At 55.5% G+C, this 16,709-nt stretch overlaps 1 protein-coding gene across 2 annotated transcripts in view; it reads left to right on the top strand.

Annotated features, from left to right (window-relative positions):
* Positions 1-16,404, top strand: part of INCENP (inner centromere protein) — a 31,690-nt gene extending 15,286 nt beyond the window's left edge. The window contains exons 6-19 of one of the 2 annotated variants that reach the window (XM_070359185.1): positions 1-58; positions 142-235; positions 1,533-1,584; positions 2,011-2,128; positions 2,450-2,584; positions 3,035-3,046; positions 8,475-8,584; positions 8,655-8,775; positions 9,074-9,196; positions 10,238-10,416; positions 12,163-12,241; positions 12,427-12,534; positions 14,356-14,506; positions 15,922-16,404. In XM_070359185.1, the coding sequence (XP_070215286.1) occupies positions 1-58; positions 142-235; positions 1,533-1,584; positions 2,011-2,128; positions 2,450-2,584; positions 3,035-3,046; positions 8,475-8,584; positions 8,655-8,775; positions 9,074-9,196; positions 10,238-10,416; positions 12,163-12,241; positions 12,427-12,534; positions 14,356-14,506; positions 15,922-16,136 (1,555 nt within the window). In that variant the 3' untranslated portion in view covers positions 16,137-16,404. The remainder of the gene's footprint in view (positions 59-141; positions 236-1,532; positions 1,585-2,010; positions 2,129-2,449; positions 2,585-3,034; positions 3,047-8,474; positions 8,585-8,654; positions 8,776-9,073; positions 9,197-10,237; positions 10,417-12,162; positions 12,242-12,426; positions 12,535-14,355; positions 14,507-15,921) is intronic. The other variant, XM_070359186.1, reaches the window with a different exon arrangement.
* The last annotated feature ends 305 nt before the right edge of the window (positions 16,405-16,709 follow it).

Below are 16,709 nucleotides of genomic sequence, written 5' to 3'. Positions count from 1 at the left end.
CCCAAAAGAGGAGGAACCCAGCAAGGAAGCTGAGCCTAAGGAGGCAGCCGAGCCAGAGGTAAGTGGGCAGGCCAGGGAGGGGTGGGCTCGAGGTCTCCGAGTCCCAGGGGCAGACTCCTGAAGCCTTGGTTCTTCCCTTAGGTCCCCAAGAACAATGGCGGGGCCTTGCAGCTCCGCAGCACCACCAACATCACCCTTAGCCCACCCAGCTCACAGCCTGCAGCCAGCAGCCAGGGTGAGTGTGAAGGGTGGCAGGGTGAGTCTCCTGACCTGCTGGTGAGGGACGCTCAGGGCTGTGCAGGCCTTGGTAGCCTCTGCCTGGCTTTCTCTCCAAAGAGGGGCAAGGCTGGGTTTCTGGGCTGACAGGCTGAGGGTACATGAGACCTGGGGTGCAGAAATCTCCTTGAGTCTACATGTTTCATCTCCCACCTTTTGGCTGAAGCTGCTGCTGGGTGCAATTGGGTGGCCGTGGCCAGTTGGTCCAGGAGGCTGGGGTGGGGGGACCTGAAGTAGGGCAGTAACTGTGAACATGCCAGGTCAAAGCCTCGAGCCTCCCTCCAGGGTGGGGAACAGGGAGGGCTGGGTGCTGGGGTGTGAGCACATGGCCTTGTGTTTTGTCTGCCGCTGGCTCACTTCTCACCTCTGGGTCTCCCGGCTGAAAGGGCAGGAGCACTGAGGGCTCTGGAGCCCCGCCCGCAGCTCCCCTGGTTCAAAGTGCAGTAACTGAGGGGGCTTGAACGTGGCTCCCTGGCTTCATGACTGGGTTAGGGACAACAGCCACGCCAGCCCCACAGACCTCAGGGGTCGCTGCCAGAACCCTTTGGAGTAGAGAGTGTTGTGAGGGACTTCCCTGACAGTCCAGTGGCTAAGACACCACACTTCTACTGCAGGGGGCATGGGTTCAATCCCTGGCTGGGGAACCAAGATCCTGCATGCCACATGGTGTGGCCGCCCCCAAAAAATAGAAATGTAAAACTGTAATAGTGTTGAAGAACCAAGGGAGGGATCGGCCCCTTCTCTTGCCAGGGAAACAAAACCTGACTCGCACCCCACATGTTGACCCTGCTCGGGAGCACCCCACTCCCACCCCTGTGCCACCCCCAGCGGAAAGGGCCGGAGAGGTCAGGTTTTGAAGCCAGCCCAGGGGCCTGTTAGAGCTAGCAGCTTCCAATTCTTCCCATGAAAGTCACCCCATGTTAGTGTTAGGCTGGGGAGAGGGGACAACTGGGCTCTCAGTATTAAAGGCAGGTGGGACATGCTTGGGGCCACCTCGATGGGACTGTCTCACTGTTTTCACCCCGGAGGCCAGGCCTGGGGACAAGGGCTCTGTGGACTGGGGGCAGCATGCTGGCTCTGCACGTCCCAAGATATGTCAGGACCAGACGGTGCTAAGGCGGATGCTCCTGCCCCTGGCCACCCCGAGATATGCTGGGAAGAGAGCTTTGCCCCTGCCAGGGCTGCTGCCTGTGGGCCCCTTCCCTGGACCCCTCCCCACCCTCCCTGCCATCCCCCTGAACCTGCTCTCTCCACAGAGGCCGAGACTGACCAGGCAGATGGCCCCAAGGAGCCACCCCACAGTGTCAGGTTTGCATCCGGGAAGGGGCATGCGGGCCACCATTCAGAGGGACCCAGAGGGGCATGAACCCTGAGTCCTTGGCTGGGGAGGGTGGGCACCTGTGTTTCCTCTCGGCAGAGGTGGGGCCTGGTGCTCTCACTTAATAAAGGAGACAGCTTCGTGCTGCGGGGTGAGCCTGGCCTGGGGGTGGGTGACGGAATCCCAGACCCCATCTTCCTGGCCACATGACCTTAGACTGGTTCATTTCCCCTCCTCTGACCAGGCAGCAGAGGGTCAGTCAGGGAGACTCACCTCTGCGGTACCTTTCAGGCTGGAGTCTTGGGGGCTGGGCCCAGTTCTGTTCACTGGGAGGCACCTTTTCTGGGGCGTGGCGGGGGCGCTGGGGAGGACACCAGGGCCGGCCCCCTGACACTGCTGCCTCCATGCCTCGGCAGGAGGAAGCGCAGCTACAAGCAGGCGGTGAATGAGCTGGACGAAGAGCAGCAGCTGGAGGATGAGGAGCTGCAGCCCCCCAGGAGCAAGACCCCCTCCCCGCCCTGTCCTGCCAGCAAGGTGAGTGCACGTCTGTCCTCCCTCTGCGCCCCTGCCCCGCCCCCGGGGTCTGACCCTGGTCTGTCTGTCCCGCCCTCTGGGGTCTGACCCTGATCTGTCTGTCCCGCCCCCTGGGGTCTGACCCTGGTCTGTCTGTCCTGCCCCCGGGGTCTGACCCTGGTCTGTCTGTCCCACCCCCCGGGGTCTGACCCTGGTCTGTCTGTTCTGCCCCCGGGGTCTGACTCTGGTCTGTCTGTCTGTGGTCTGTCTGTCCCGCCCCCTGAGGTCTGACCCTGGTCTGTCTGTCCTGCCCCCGGGGCCTGACTCTGGTCCCGTCTGCAGGTGGTGCGGCCCCTCCGGACCTTCCTGCACACGGTGCAGAGGAACCAGATGCTCATGACCCCGACCTCAACCCCCCATGGCAACATCATGAAATCCTTCATCAAGCGCAACACTCCTCTGCGTGTGGACCCCAAGGTGAGGAGCTGCCAGGGTCTGGGCCAAGGCAGGCTGTGGCCTGGCCCACTGGTCAGGGGCCAGCTCTAGCCTCTGGGGACTGTCCCATCCCCTTGGGCTCTGCCTGGCCACCTCAAGGCTTGGCCGGCTCCGGGTGGCCTCCCAGGCCCTGGGTCCTGGGCCAGGAAGTTACAGAACTGGCCTGGGCCGGCCACCACCATGACTGTCCATCCCCACACACACACCATTCCCTCCCGGTGGCCTGAGTAGTTAAAGTGAAGGACACATGTGGACACTGATTTGCTGGGGATGAGGGCTGGGTGATGCCAGAGGAGGTGACGGAGACGCTGGTGAGAGGTGGGCAGGCCCCAAGCAGACTTGCTGGCATCACCAGGAGGGTGGTCTGCCTTCTAGGTCTCCCCCAACCTGGCATTAACTCTTGGCTTTTTCCCTGTCTCCTCTCCTCCACAGAGCAGCTTCGTTGTAAGTAAGGCCTTCCCCTCCTTCGTAACCTAGCTCCACGCAGCACTTATCCGCTGTGGCCCCGTCTCTGAAACTGACAGCACCTGTAGAGGCACTAACATCATTGGTGGGAGCGTTAAGGGGGGCCAAAGGAGGGAGGTGAAGCCAAGGTGCTGGCAGGCTGGGAGGAGGAGTCTCAGAGCCTCCCTGAGGCAGCAGGCAGCAGAGGGGGTGTGGCCTGCAGCCTGTCCCCGGGGCCGCATCTTGCAGTGTCCCCCCACCCCCCCGGCCACCTCCTTCCGGCCTCCCTCCCTGCCTCTTCCCTGTTGCTGGGCTCATCCTCAGGGTCTGGGGCTGTGAAGAGAACAGACAAGGCTTCTCTGATCCCAGGCCACCGAGATTTACTGGGTCGCAGACCTAAGCTGCTGCCTTGAGGGGCAGGGCAGTGCGGGGAAAGGAGGGCCGGGTCCGCCGGGTGACACTTTCTGGAACGGTCAGTGTCATCCCTTCAGAAAGAAAGCCACAGGAGCTGTTCTCTTCTCAGATGTCCCAGAGCTAGGCTGGACTACCGGCCGTGTGCAAGGAGCCGTAGGGCACTGGGACTGGCTTGGGCCACGGTCCTGGCTCCCGGGGTCTCTTGCGCAGCTGCAGAGCTACAGTCCCCGCAGTCCTTTAGTGTCCACTGGAGCTTTAAAGGGTCTCCTACCAGGAGGGCTTTCTGCCTCCAGCCGAGGGTCTTAGGGCCTCAGCTTGGCAGTCAAGGGGCTTCCCCACAGCTGGACAGGCAGGCCCTGAACTTGTGCCTCTCCTGCAAGAAGGTTGGTCCCATCTGAGTGGACAGGGCCGGGGCATCCTTATGCACCTGTTTTTGTGCCAGGGCCCTGCTGGGCATCTGTGCCCACAGCAGTGAACCAGCCCTGGGCTTGTTCCTCCTACAAGGAACTACCTGTGCCCCACCCAGACTGCTTGGAGCCTCACAGGGCCTGTGGGGATGACCAAGGGATCCAGGAAGCTGCCCTTCCCAGCTGTGGGGAGCCCAGGTCTCTGCACGGGGCATCTGGTGGGTAGGACAGTCCTCAAAGAGACCAAGGGACCTACACAGGTCTCTGTGGCCTTGGACTGGTTTCCTAACCTTTGGGCCTGCATTTCCTTGGCTATGAAGTGTGGAGACAATGGTCCATTCGTGCAGACCCAGTGAACCAGAGAGTACTGTGTGTCAGCACAGGGCTCGGCACGGAGTGGTAGTCTGATGAACGGCAGAGACGCTGCTCAGTTGAGGCCCCTGGAGGCGGAAGGGGCTGTGCAAGCTTTTGGATTCTTCCTGCTCTCTGCCCTGGCCTTGACGGGGGCCTCTGGGGAGCAGCCCACCTCTCAGGGTTGGGGCAGAGAGGAAGCACAGGTTCTATGGCATAAGTAACTCTTGTTTTCCTTCTGTGAGATTCACAGTGCAACAGGATAAATTCTGTGACCTGGACTGGAAACCCTAACACCTGAACTTCAGGACAAGAGCCTGTTTTTCTGAGCCCTGCTGGGAGCGGGAGTCTGGCGCATGGGGAGGGTGGGGCAGGAAGCGAGGGTGGGCGCTCTGGGTGCCGCGTGGCCTTTGTTTCCCCGCTGCTTCCTCACAGGCCAGCAGGCGGGTGGCTTCTCGCTGGGTTCCTCTGGGTCTGGGTGGTTGGAGAGCAAAAGGCCATCCGCTCCTTCCCTGGGGGGCCTCCTGAAGGCCAGCGTCCTCCTCCAGCCTGGCTCCTAGGCTCAGGGTCATCTCTGTTTCCATTTCTCTTTCCATCTTCTAAAAAAAACTTTACAGTAAAATTTATGTTAAAAATGATCATACAGTAAAATCTATACTTTGTGAAAGTATAGGTTATGTAACCCCCTGCCACAATTGGGGTGCAGAGCAGTTCCATTCCACCCCCCAAAACTCTCTCCCCTACCCACAACCCATGTTCTCCATCACTATAGTTCTGGCTTTTTGAGAGTCACGAGGGGAATCATGACAGGCGATACCTCTTGAGATTGGCATCTCAGCCATTACATTTGAAGTCACTTTCTGGTAGACAGCATATAGTTGAGTCATGGTGGTTTTGTTTTGTCTTTTCTTTTTAAAATCTAACAGTGTCTTTGATTTATTTTGTTGTATGTTTGGATTTAAGGATTTAAGTCTACTGTTTTATTATTGTCGGCTGTTACGTTATTTTTTTCCTTCTGTTTCCCTTTCTTGCCTTCTTTTGGGGGTCCCTTGAACATTTTTTAGTATTCCATTTTAATTTGTCTTCCACGATTTGGACTGTATCATTTTGAGTGTTTTTTGGTGTTTGTTCTGAGCCATTACATACTTAACTTTCACAATCGCTTTAGCATCTGTATCTTATCAGTTACCTGTAGGCGCCTTGACTCCCCGCTGTGTGTGAACCTTGTCTTACGTGTTTCATCTCCATACATCGACAGCCCTGGCAGAATAATTTTTGCTTTCAACTGTCAAACATTTTAAAGAAACTCGAGAGGAAAGGAAGTCTGTTGATATTTACCCAGATGTTAATCATTTCTGTTCTGCATTTTTGATGTTTTCTTCTGCTATCATTTCTCTTCCATCTGGAAAACACACTTTAGCAATTTTTTGAGAACAAGTCTGCTGGCAGCAAATTCTCTAGTTTTCCTTTGAGAAAGTTCATTTATGAAGGATATTGTCACTGAATAAGTGGAATTCTCAAGTAACAGTTCTTTCCTTTTAGCAATCTTAAAATGTGCCATTTCTGTCTGGCCTCCACACTTTCTGATGTCAGTCAAATGATTGCTCCCTGTTAGATAATGTGTCTTTTTTTCCGGTGCTTGCTTTTCAGATTTTTTCCCTTTGTATTAAGTGGGTTTTTTGTTTGTTTGTTTTGTTTTTTCAAGCTATGCTGGATCTTCGTTGCGGCATGCAGGCTTTTCTCCTGTGGCAGGTGGGGGCTCCTCTCTAGTTGTGGCGCGCTGGCTTCTCATTGCCATGGCTTCTCTAATTGTGGAGCATGGGCTCTAGGTGCGTGGGCCTCAGCAGTTGTGGCACGTGGGCTCAGTAGTTACGGGGTTCCGGGCTCTGGAGCACAGGCTTAGTTGTTGTGGCGTGTGGGCTTATCTGATCCACAGCACTCGGGATCCTCCCAGCCCAGGGATCAAACCCATGTCTCCTATATTGGCAGGTGGATTCTTTACCACTCAGTCATCAGGGAAGCCCTGTATTATTAAGTTATTAGCAGTTTGATTCTTTTCTGGCTGGGTATGTGTTTCCTTGGGTTTATCCTGTTTAAGTTTTGATGACCTCAGCTTCCCTGGTGGTTCAGATGGTAAAGCATCTGCCTGCAGTGCAGGAGACCCAGGTTTGATCCCTGGGTTGGGAAGATCCCCTGGAGAAGGAAATGAGAACCTACTCCAGTACTCTTGCCTGGAAAATTTCATGGACTGAGGAGCCTGGTGGGCTACAGTCCATGGGGTCGAAAAGAGTCGGACACGACTGAGCGACTTCACTTCACTTTAATCTGTAGATTTATATCTTTCAGCAGCTCTGGGCATTTTCAGCCATTATTTCTTCAAGGTTCGTTTTTTTTTTTTTTTTCTCCCCAGCATTTCATAAACCTTTTGTTGTCATCCCACAGTTCCTTCAGGCTGTGTTAAGTTTTCTTCAATATCTTTTCTTTCTGTGCTTAGACTGGATCCTTTTTATTGATTTATCTTCAGGTTTTCTCCATTCTGCTGTTGGGTCCATCCACTGAATTTTTTTTTCAGTTACTGTATTTTTAGTTCCAAAATTTCCATTTGATTCTTCTTTAGATCTTTTACTTGCTGAGAGTTTCTATTTTTCCAGTTTCTTAAGAATCCTCTGATGACTTATTAAAGCATTTTTGTCATAGCTGCGTTAAAGTCTTTGTCAGGTAATTCCAACATGTCATCTTGGCATTGGTGTCTGTTGATTGTCTTTTCCCATGAAAGTTAAGATTTCCCTGGTTCTTTTATGCTGAGTAATTTGGGATTGCATCCTGGACATTTTGAATATGATGTTAGGAGTGAGTTAAAGTTGCTCAGTCATATCCAACTCTTTCCAACCCCATGGGCTGTAGCCTGCCAGGCTTCTCTGTCCATGGAATTCTCCAGGCAAGAATACTGGAGTGGGCTGCCATTCCCTTCTCCAGGGGATCTTCCTGACCCAGGGATCAAACCTGGGTCTCCCACATTGCAGGCAGATTCTTTACTGTCTGAGCCACCAGGGAAGCCCTATGTTAGAAGACTGGGTCTTGTTTAAATCTTATGGAGAATGTTATTGTTTACTTTAGTGGCAATCTGCTGGTCCCGGCTGTGGTTCCAGCCTGCTTTCTGTGGCCTGTGGTTCCAGCGTCAGTTCAGATTTCCAAGCCTTCACAGTGCTGTTTGGACCTGTCCAGGTGCACCAGTCAGCGGTCAGGCTGGGATCTGGCAGGGGGCCTGTGGCTTTAGTTCTCAAAGTTTCAGGTGTGATAGTGCAGGGATTGAACCCGTGTCCCCTGCACTGACAGGCAGATTCTTCATCACTGAACCGCTAGGGAAGCCCTGAAACAACTAATACTTTTAAAAAGTTGTTTTTGAAATTATTATGTAGCCATATCATAAGAAGTGTGAAAAGCACAGAGAAAACATGGCATCTCTCATCTACCTCTGCAGCCTGTAGTAAACCTCTGTTAGCATATGGCAGTATTATCTTTTCTTTTTTTTTTCAACTGTTAGGAAATAGTTAATACACACAAAACTATGTGTGTACGGTCATAAAGTTATTACACATATAATAAAAAATTAATACACGTACCCACCCAGGGGCTTCCCTTGTGGCTCAGCTGGTAAAGAATCCACCTGCAATGCGGGAGACCTGGGTTCAATCCCTGGGTTGGGAAGATCCTCTAGAGAAGAGAACGGCTACCCACTCTAGTATTCTGGCTTGGAGAATTCCATGGACTGTATAGTCCATGGGGTTGCAAAGAGTCGGACAGGACTGAACGACTTTGAGTTTCACCCACCCATCCCCTTAAATAGAACATTAACAGGAACTTTAAAAACTGCCTTTCTGTCCCTTCCCAATCCCGTTCTTCATTCTATTTTCAAATATACTTTTTGCGTATCTAGACTCAGAACACACATCCAATGTTGAGCCTGACTTTTGTGTTGCCCAGGACTTGACCAGGCCCAGGTGAGGGCACGCGTGTCTCAGGCCCCTGGGAGGCCTTTGGATTCCCCCAGGAGAGAGACCGAAGCCCCAGGCCTCCATCTGGGTGGGAATGGAGGCCCGTTTGGGGTGACTTTGACTCTCAGAAGCAGTCTGGTGCTGCTGCCTGTCTGTCAGGGTTGGGAGGGGGGGTTGCTGTGGGGGTCCCAGGGCAACGTCTGGGGGTCATCCTGGCCCAGCACCAGGCTGTGCTCGCTCACTCCCTACCCCCCACCCCAGGAGAAGGAGCGGCAGCGCCTGGAGAACCTGCGGCGGAAGGAGGAGGCCGAGCAGCTCCGCAGGCAGAAGGTGGAGGAGGACAAGCGCCGGCGGCTGGAGGAGGTGAAGCTGTAAGTGCCCCCATGCCCTGCAGCCCACCCAGCCTCGCTGGGCCCCCGTGACCAGCCTGTGTGCCCACAGGAAGCGCGAGGAGCGCCTCCGCAAGGTGCTACAGGCCCGGGAGCGGGTGGAGCAGATGAAGGAGGAGAAGAAGAAGCAGATCGAGCAGAAGTTTGCTCAGATCGACGAGAAGACAGAGAAGGTGCGGGCCTGGGCTGTGGGCGGCAGCTCAGTTGACTGGACCCATGGGGACCTTACTGGTCTCCTGCCCCGTATCTTCCTGTCCGTCATGGGCCCTGCATTCTGTTCCACGTGGAGGGTGGAAGGTCTGCTCTGGAGCGAGCACAGCCCTGCGCTCCTGGCTGCCCCCTCTCCGGGGCTGTGAGAGCAAGCCAGATACATGGGGACTTGGAGTATCCGTCACGCAGAGTACTGAGCCCCCCTCTAAAGGGTTGAGTGAGGGGGCTGTTCCGACGGGCATCTGGGCATGGGCTCCGCAGGCCAAGGAGGAGCGGCTGGCAGAGGAGAAGGCCAGAAAGAAGGCAGCAGCTAAGAAGATGGAGGAGGTGGAGGCGCGCAGGAAGCAGGAGGAGGAGGCACGGAGGCTCAAGTGGCTGCAGCAGGTGCGAACGCCGGGCGCAGCCGCAGGGAAGAGGTGGGGGAGTCCGCAGGACCCCGAGGACCGCTGGGCATGCGCCGCTGCACCAGGTTGATCCTGGTGGATCTTGTCGCCTCGAGCTCGGAAGGCGCTACAGCAGAGGCTGTGGAGATGGGGATGGTGACGGCGACCTGCCTTGTGTTTTCTGCAGAGGCAGCAGTTTGAGGGCTAAGTCCATGGCCTCGGGAGCCAGACTTCCAATTTCATTTCTGCCCTGTTAGCTGTGTGACCTTGGGTGGGTTCCTTGACCTCTCTGTGCTTCATTTCCTTCAGGTAACAGTGGTATCTACTTGATAGGGTTATTGTGAGGATTAGGATTAAGATTACAGGGCTTCCCTGGTGGCTCAGATGGTAAAGAATCCACCTGCAATGTGGGAGACCTGGGTTTGATCCCTGGGTCAGGAGCAACCCACTCCAGTATTCGTGCCTGGAGAATCCCCATGGACAGAGGAGCCTGGCGAACTACAGTCCGTGGGGACACAAAGAGTCGGACACGGCTGAGCAACTAAGCACGGCACATAAGTTACAGGCCTGCCTGTTGCTGAGACCTCAGTCTTATGACTCAGTCAGTCAGTCAGTCAGTTCAGTCGCTCGTGACTCTAGGGGATGCAAATCTGGCATTAGGGGGTTGCAAGACTAGTGGCTGAAACGCACGAAGCGTTTACATAGCGCCAGCCACTGTTCTAAGTGCGACGTGTATATAAGCCCAGCAGTCTCATGAGGTGGGGCATAACTGTTGTCCATGTTTTATCAACAAGGACAAACCAGGCCAGAGGGCTCGTGTGACCCGCCCGGTGTCCCCCAGGTCCAGGGTCTGGCTCCAGTCTGTAAACATGCTGCAGCAGGAAAAGTTGTTGCGGGGTGCCTCTCAGGCCGGTCAGGTGCTCCTTGTGGACGGGGCTTTGGTGGGGTGTCCTGGGCTCACGCCCCTCTTCCTCCCCGGACGCTCTGTGGCCCCTGCGGCCCAGGCTGGCCTGCGGGCCCTGACCACGCTCCCTGTTGACAGGAGGAAGAGGAGCGGCGGCACCAGGAGCTGCTGCAGAAGAGGAGGGAGGAGGAGCAGGAGCGGCTGCGGAAGGCAGCCGAGGCCAGGAGGCTGGCGGAGCAGCGAGAGCAGGAGCGGCAGCTGGCAGAGCAGCGCGAGCAGGAGCGGAAGAGGGAGCAGGAGCGGCTGCAGGCCGAGAGGTGAGCGGCCGCGCGGGCCGCCCGCCCCCCGGGGGCCACACTGTCCTCCTGTGCGTGTGGTTGACACAGGTGTAGCCATGACCCAGGGGCAGCTCCCACCTTCACTCGGGGGTCTGGAAAAGAAGGTTTCCCTTCTTCCTATAGCCTTCCCTGGTGGCTCAGATGGGAAAGAATCTTCCTGCAGTGCAGGAGACCCGGGTTCAATCCCTGGGTCAGGAGGATCCCCTGGAAAAGGGAATGGCTACCCACTCCAGTATTCTGGCCTGGAGAATCCCTGTGGACAGAGGAGCCTAGTGGGCTGCAGTCCATGGGGGTCACAGAGAGTCAGACATGACTGAGAAACTGATGCTTTGCAAAACAGGGAGGCTTTTTTTCTCTTGGCTCCAAACCAGGCAGACTACCCAAACATGGTGTGTTGGCTGCTGGAGATTCAAGGGGTACGGGGCAGAGTCACTCAGGACTTTGTCTTCATTCTGCCTCAAGCTGGATAAGCTGAGCCCTTTGGTGTGTTTTTTTCTCAGCTGACATGAGGCAGGGAGGTTGTAGGACGAGCCAGTATTTCTCAGCAGTCGCTGAGGGTCTTTGGGTGGGAGCGTCCCACCAAGAAGGATGCCCTCTGGCGTCCTTGGCTCTTGCCCACCACTCTGCTCCTCTGTTCTGATGATGACTTGGGTTGCCCCCCATCAGCATTTCCTGGCTGCCCCCCACCCCCATTGGGGACCATGGTGGATGAGCCCTTTCAGAGACAGGGGTCTCTGCGATAGGCAAGATTTCCACACTTAGTTCCACCGCTGTTTATCCAAGGCCAATCCCTGTGCCTGGTTGTGCTGGGTCCTGGGGGTGCCAGGGAGGATAAACCAGTCACCGTTGGCCCAGAGCTGTATGGGGCCCTATGCCTGTGTGTAGACATAGAGAACTCTGCCTGTGCTTGTGTAAACACACGGGCAGACCTCAGCCCAGGCCCTGCCTCTACTTCCTAGGAAACATCAGGTGTCCACGTGGGGTACCCCTGGTTGGGGGTCCACGTGCGTGGGGGGTCCACTGCCAGGGGGCTTACTGCATCAGGGCTGTCTCCCGTGCTTGATGATTGGCACAAAGGTGTCCTCTGACCTGTGGGCAGAGTCAGAGACAGAAGCCTAGGAAGGGAGCAGAGGGTGGTAGCTGGTGTGGTTTTAGAATTGGATGTGTGCTGGGCAGCGCCAGGGGCTTCGAGGGGACGGACGATGGTTTGGTGGTCGTAATGGTTGGCAGCTACACGCCTTCCACCCATTTCCTTGTTTAAACCTGTGGCCGGCACACCAGCAGCTCCACCTCCAGAGGGGCATACAGGTTCAGAGAGGTTCCGTGACTTGTTCAGGGTCATCCAAGCAAGTACACGGAGGTGGCCCGTGAGCAGCCCCGCCCGGCTTCACGTCAGGCCCGGGTGTGGGCCTGCGGTCAGGATGAGTGGCAGTGACTCGGAAGACCTCATTTCACTCTCCCGTCAACTCTGGAGGAAAGGGGCTAAGTTCCCATCGTATGGCAGATAAGAGCGAGGTGCAGGGCTGTGGAGGAGGGGGGCCCAGCTTGGTGGCCTCGAAGCCCAGCACCCCCACCCTGTCGGGTGTGCACGCCAGCCCCCAGTGTAGCTGCTGGCCCTCAGCTGGCGTGCCCGCCCCTCCAGTGGGCCAGGGGGCCTGGCTTCCCTGGCAGGGACGGAACAGGGGCTCGGCTTCCCGCCCTGACCTGCTCTGTCTTGGTCCTCAGGGAGCTGCAGGAGAGAGAGAAGGCCTTGCGGTTACAGAAGGAGCGGCTGCAGCGGGAGCTGGAGGAGAAGAAGAGAAAGGTAACGGGGGGCTGGGTGTGTGGCTCCCGTGGGCTCTGCACTGAGCTCTGGGCTGGGGCCACCTGGCTCCAGTGGTTCGGGCAGGAGCTGCTGTGCCCGCCTGGCTGTGCTGGGGTTGGCGCAGAGGAGGGGAGTGCACTCCCCTGATCTGTGACATCCTGCCTCCTGCTGTCTCCGGGCCCCAGGAAGAGCAGCAGCGCCTGGCTGAGCAGCGGCTACAGGAGGAACAGGAGAAGAAGGCCAAGGAGGCCGCGGCTGCCAGCAATAGCCTGAATGTGACCGTGGACGTGCAGGTGAGCCCTGGGCGTCAGGGTGGAGAGGGCCCTCTGTCTCTGATGATTCTCTTCCCAGGAGCTGGAGGCACAGGCTGAGTATATTAGGACCATGAGAAAGAGGGGGGCTTCCCTTGTGGCTCAACTGGTAAAGAATCCACCTGTAATGAGGGAGACCTGGGTTCGATCCCTGGGTTGGGAAAATCCCCTGGAGAAGGGAAAGGCTACCCACTCCAGTATTCTGGCCTGGAGAATTCCATGGACTGTACAGTCCATGGGGTCGCAAAAAGTTGAACACGACTGAGCGACCTTCACTTTCCTTCATGAGAAACAGGAAGGATACAATTGGCCCAAGTGTTTTTTTCTCCTCCCACTATTTTTGATATATGTATTGTTCTTTATTCTGAAAGTAGAAAGTAGTTCAAAAAAAAAAAAAGAAGTTGAACTTTATAAAAGAATACAAAGCAAAAGAAAGGTGCCCTCAAAGGAAAAGTCTAAGTCTGGTGTATTTCTTTCTATATTTAAATATTCATAAATATTTTGTACACACTTTTTCTCACGCACACATATGTATAGTTTTTTAAATGGGCCCAGACTGTACATACCGTCTCAGTCTCTTCGTGCTGCTACAACAAATGACCCTAGACTGGGCGGCTTAAACAGCAGACGCACTGGGAAGTCCAGGGTCAAGGCGCTGGCAGGTGAGGGCCTCCTCTGGTTCACAGATGGCCGTCTTCTTGCTGTGTCCTCACATGGCTGGAGGGGAGAGGGCGCTCTCTGGGGTCTTTTCTAAGGGAACTGAACCCACTGAGGAGGGCTGTGCCTCCCAAAGGTCCCACCTCCAGATACCATCACACTGGGGATTAGGATTTATCATAGGAATGTGGGAGAAGAATACAAACATTCAGTCCAGAACACATACCCTTTGGCAGCTTGATTTGTTTCTTTTCCTCCTTTTTTTTTGCGTGTTTAATGTGTTGTACACGCCTGTTTCACCTCCTTTTTTGTGCTTGTTTAATGTATTGTACACACCTGTTTCACCTCCTTTTTTTTTGCTTGTTTAATGTATTGTACACAACCTGTTTCCCTGCTTTTTTTTTTACATGTTTAATGTGTTGTACACGCCTGTTTCACCTACTTTTTTTTGCTTGTTTAATGTGTTGTACACGCCTGTTTCCCCTCCTTTTTTTGCGTGTTTAATGTGTTGTACACGTCTGTTTCCCCTCCTTTTTTTTTGCGTGTTTAATGTGTTGTACACGCCTGTTTCCCCTCCTTTTTTGTGCTTGTTTAATGTGTTGTACACGCCTGTTTCCCCTCCTTTTTTTGCTTGTTTAATGTATTGTACACACCTGTTTCACCATTTATTAATTTCCTTTGGTGGCTGTGTTCCACTTAGTTGGTACCAGAGTTTCTTTAATCAGCCCTTCCCGACAAGCATTTAGGCTGTTAATGCTGTTACAGACGGATATAGTGTGAGGAAAGGTTTTCGTTGCAATATAGTTTAGGATGCTGAAAACTTGGACAGTCGCTGAACCGGGTGGTTAAATTACAAACCATGGCGCTCCCAGTGCAGCGCCCTGCAGCCATTCAAAGGACACATACACACACACACACACTGACCCGGAAGAACGTTTGTAACACACTTTTACATGAAAAAGGAAGACACAAGAGTCATGTATGTGGCATGGTTTTTTTTTTCCCCCAATCAAAAAGCGACCCCTGAACCTTTTTCTTTCTTTTCCCTGTGAAATGAGGGGAGGTGGCCAGAGCCTGGTGCTTCTCAGCTTCAGGAGAGGCCAGCATGCAGGGCGGGCAGCCAGTAGCCATGTTCATCTTTTCCAGTCTCCAGCTTGTACCTCGTATCAGATGACCCCTCAGGGGCACAGGGCCCCCCCCAAGATCAATGCGGATGACTACGGGATGGATCTAAACAGTGATGACTCCACCGATGACGAGGCCCATCCCCGGAAGCCCATCCCCAGCTGGGCCCGAGGTGAGCAGGGCCTGGAGCCCCCCAGGAGGGCAGGTACCCACTTGTGACTCCGAGGGCTCAGCAGCTGTGGGTGTCAGGAGCCCATTGTGCTCATGGGCTGGCAGCTTGAGTCTTGAGCCAACTCTGCATCGGACCTCTGGACGCTCCTGGGAAGGGTGGGTGCCCTGTGACCAGTGGGCTCACCTGTAGACCAGATCTACGGTGGTGGGTGCCTCCATTCTCAGCAGATGTGTTAGATCCTGGCTGACTGCTGGCAGGCGTGGTGCTGGGTATTCCGTCTCAGACTGGCCTCCCCCTGGGAGCCCCACCCAGCAGGCCAGATAGACCCAAATATGTTGCCTGGGATGGGAATAGAGCTCAGAGGTAGCAGGGCTTTGGCCGTGCATGAAGAGCTGGAGCAGGGGTTCTGGCCAGCTGGTGGCAGGAGTTGGGGGTGGAGATGGGGGCCCTTGAGCAGGATTGGTCCCCAAGTTTACACGTCTCTAAACGGGAGTGTGGGTGAGTTTGAAGGTGCCTTAGGCCTGGGTCCAAAGCCTGTGGGAGTGAGCGAGGCCAGTGGGTGCCCATCTCACAGAGCTGGCTGAGCTGGGGGCGGGGTGGGCCTCACTCCCCGGAGGAAGGGCCCAGAGCCCCGGAAGCTCAGCCCTCTACAGACCACAGGCCCTGTGAGTCTCACCTCATCTAAACCCCACAGTAACTGGAATCTGACTCCATCTCCTTAATAGTAAGTCATTCTGGAGGTGGCAGCTGGCAGGAGTCAGTGTGGCTGGGATGGCAGGCTAATTGTGGTTGACCTTGACTAGCCCACTTGAACTCTCAGTTTTCCCATCTGGAATGGGGGTGCTGAGAGCACCCAGCTGAGAAGGGCTACTGATGACGAAGCACGTTAGTGCAGGAAGGCCTGGTACCAGGCAAGCGCTGGGCACGCATTCTGCCACCCTGACCCCCTGGGTTCCTCCTCAGCCTCACTCTAGGCTCTGAGCCTCCAGCAGCCCCAGCCTGCACTGTACATGATAGGGGCTGCAGTGTTGATGTCACGAGTAGCCGATCAAGGCCGTCGAGCATGGCTACTCGAGCTGGACTTGTCTTCAGACCCCAGCTCTGCCGGCCACCAGCTGTGTGCCTTTGGGCAGGTCTCACCAAGGTGGCCGTGGTGGTCTCACAATGAGGCGGTCATGCAGTGACCTCGGCCGAGTACCTGGCTCACGTGAGCTGCCAGAGCAGGGCTGCAGGAGCGGGTAGTGAGGGGTTATCGCTGTTTTGTGGAGGAAGACTCTGAGGAGAGTTGATGTGGCAGGAGGTGGGGGAGTGATGAGGCGGAGAGGTTGACAGGGGTTCTGTGGGATGGCAGGGAGATGGGAGGAGGCTCAGGGGGAACCCAGGGCAGTGAGCCAGCCCTTCATGTGCCCCTGCAGGCACCCAGCTCAGCCAGGCCGTCATCCGCCAGTATTACCAGCCCCCAGACCTTCTGGACCTCTTCGGAAGCCTCCTCCAACTGGACTTGGAGGAAATCTTTCAGAAGAGCAAGCCCCGCTACCATAAGCGCACTAGCTCCGCCGTGTGGAACTCGCCACCCCTGCAGGGCCCCAGGGTCCCTGGCAGCCTGGCCTACAGCCTGAAGAAGCGCTGAGCCAGCCCGCGGGCCGCTCGACCATCTCGGCCTCTGTCTGTGTCTGTCTGTCCATCTCTCTGTTGACCTACTGCCCTCCTGCCTGGTATCCTGTCACTGAGGGTTTGGTCAGGTGTATATAAACGTCCTCTGTGTCATGGGTGAAGAGTGGCCCAACCCCACCTGGTCTGTGGACAGCACTCTGTAAATAGATTGTTAGAGTTCAGCTGAATTTTAGCCTCTAGTGTTTGAAAGCTAGGTTAATAAAGTCTATTCCTTTAAGCCTGCTGTGGGTATCATGGCACCAGGGCTTCTCTGCACAAAGCCCTGGACCCTGGCTCTGTCTTGGGCCACCTGAGGGGCCGGAGGAGGAGGTATGTGTCAAGGTCAGCTGGATCCCACCCCCAGAGAGGCGGATGGGGCAGGTGATTCTGATGGCAGCCCTGAACAACCCTGAGAAACACTTCAGTTACTTTCGTGTTGAGGCAGGGGACATTAAAAGCCTGTTTTTCTGGGCACCGCCCTGCCTGGAAAGAGGGGCTCGTTCAGTGGGTCAGACTTGGAGTTGAGGTCAGAGTTGGGCTCTTGACACAG

This window comes from Bos mutus, chromosome 22 (assembly GCF_027580195.1).
Source record: "Bos mutus isolate GX-2022 chromosome 22, NWIPB_WYAK_1.1, whole genome shotgun sequence".
NCBI classification, from domain to species: Eukaryota; Metazoa; Chordata; class Mammalia; order Artiodactyla; family Bovidae; genus Bos; species Bos mutus.
Note: the sequence above shows the minus strand (reverse complement) of the source record. Positions and strands in the feature narration are given on the sequence as shown.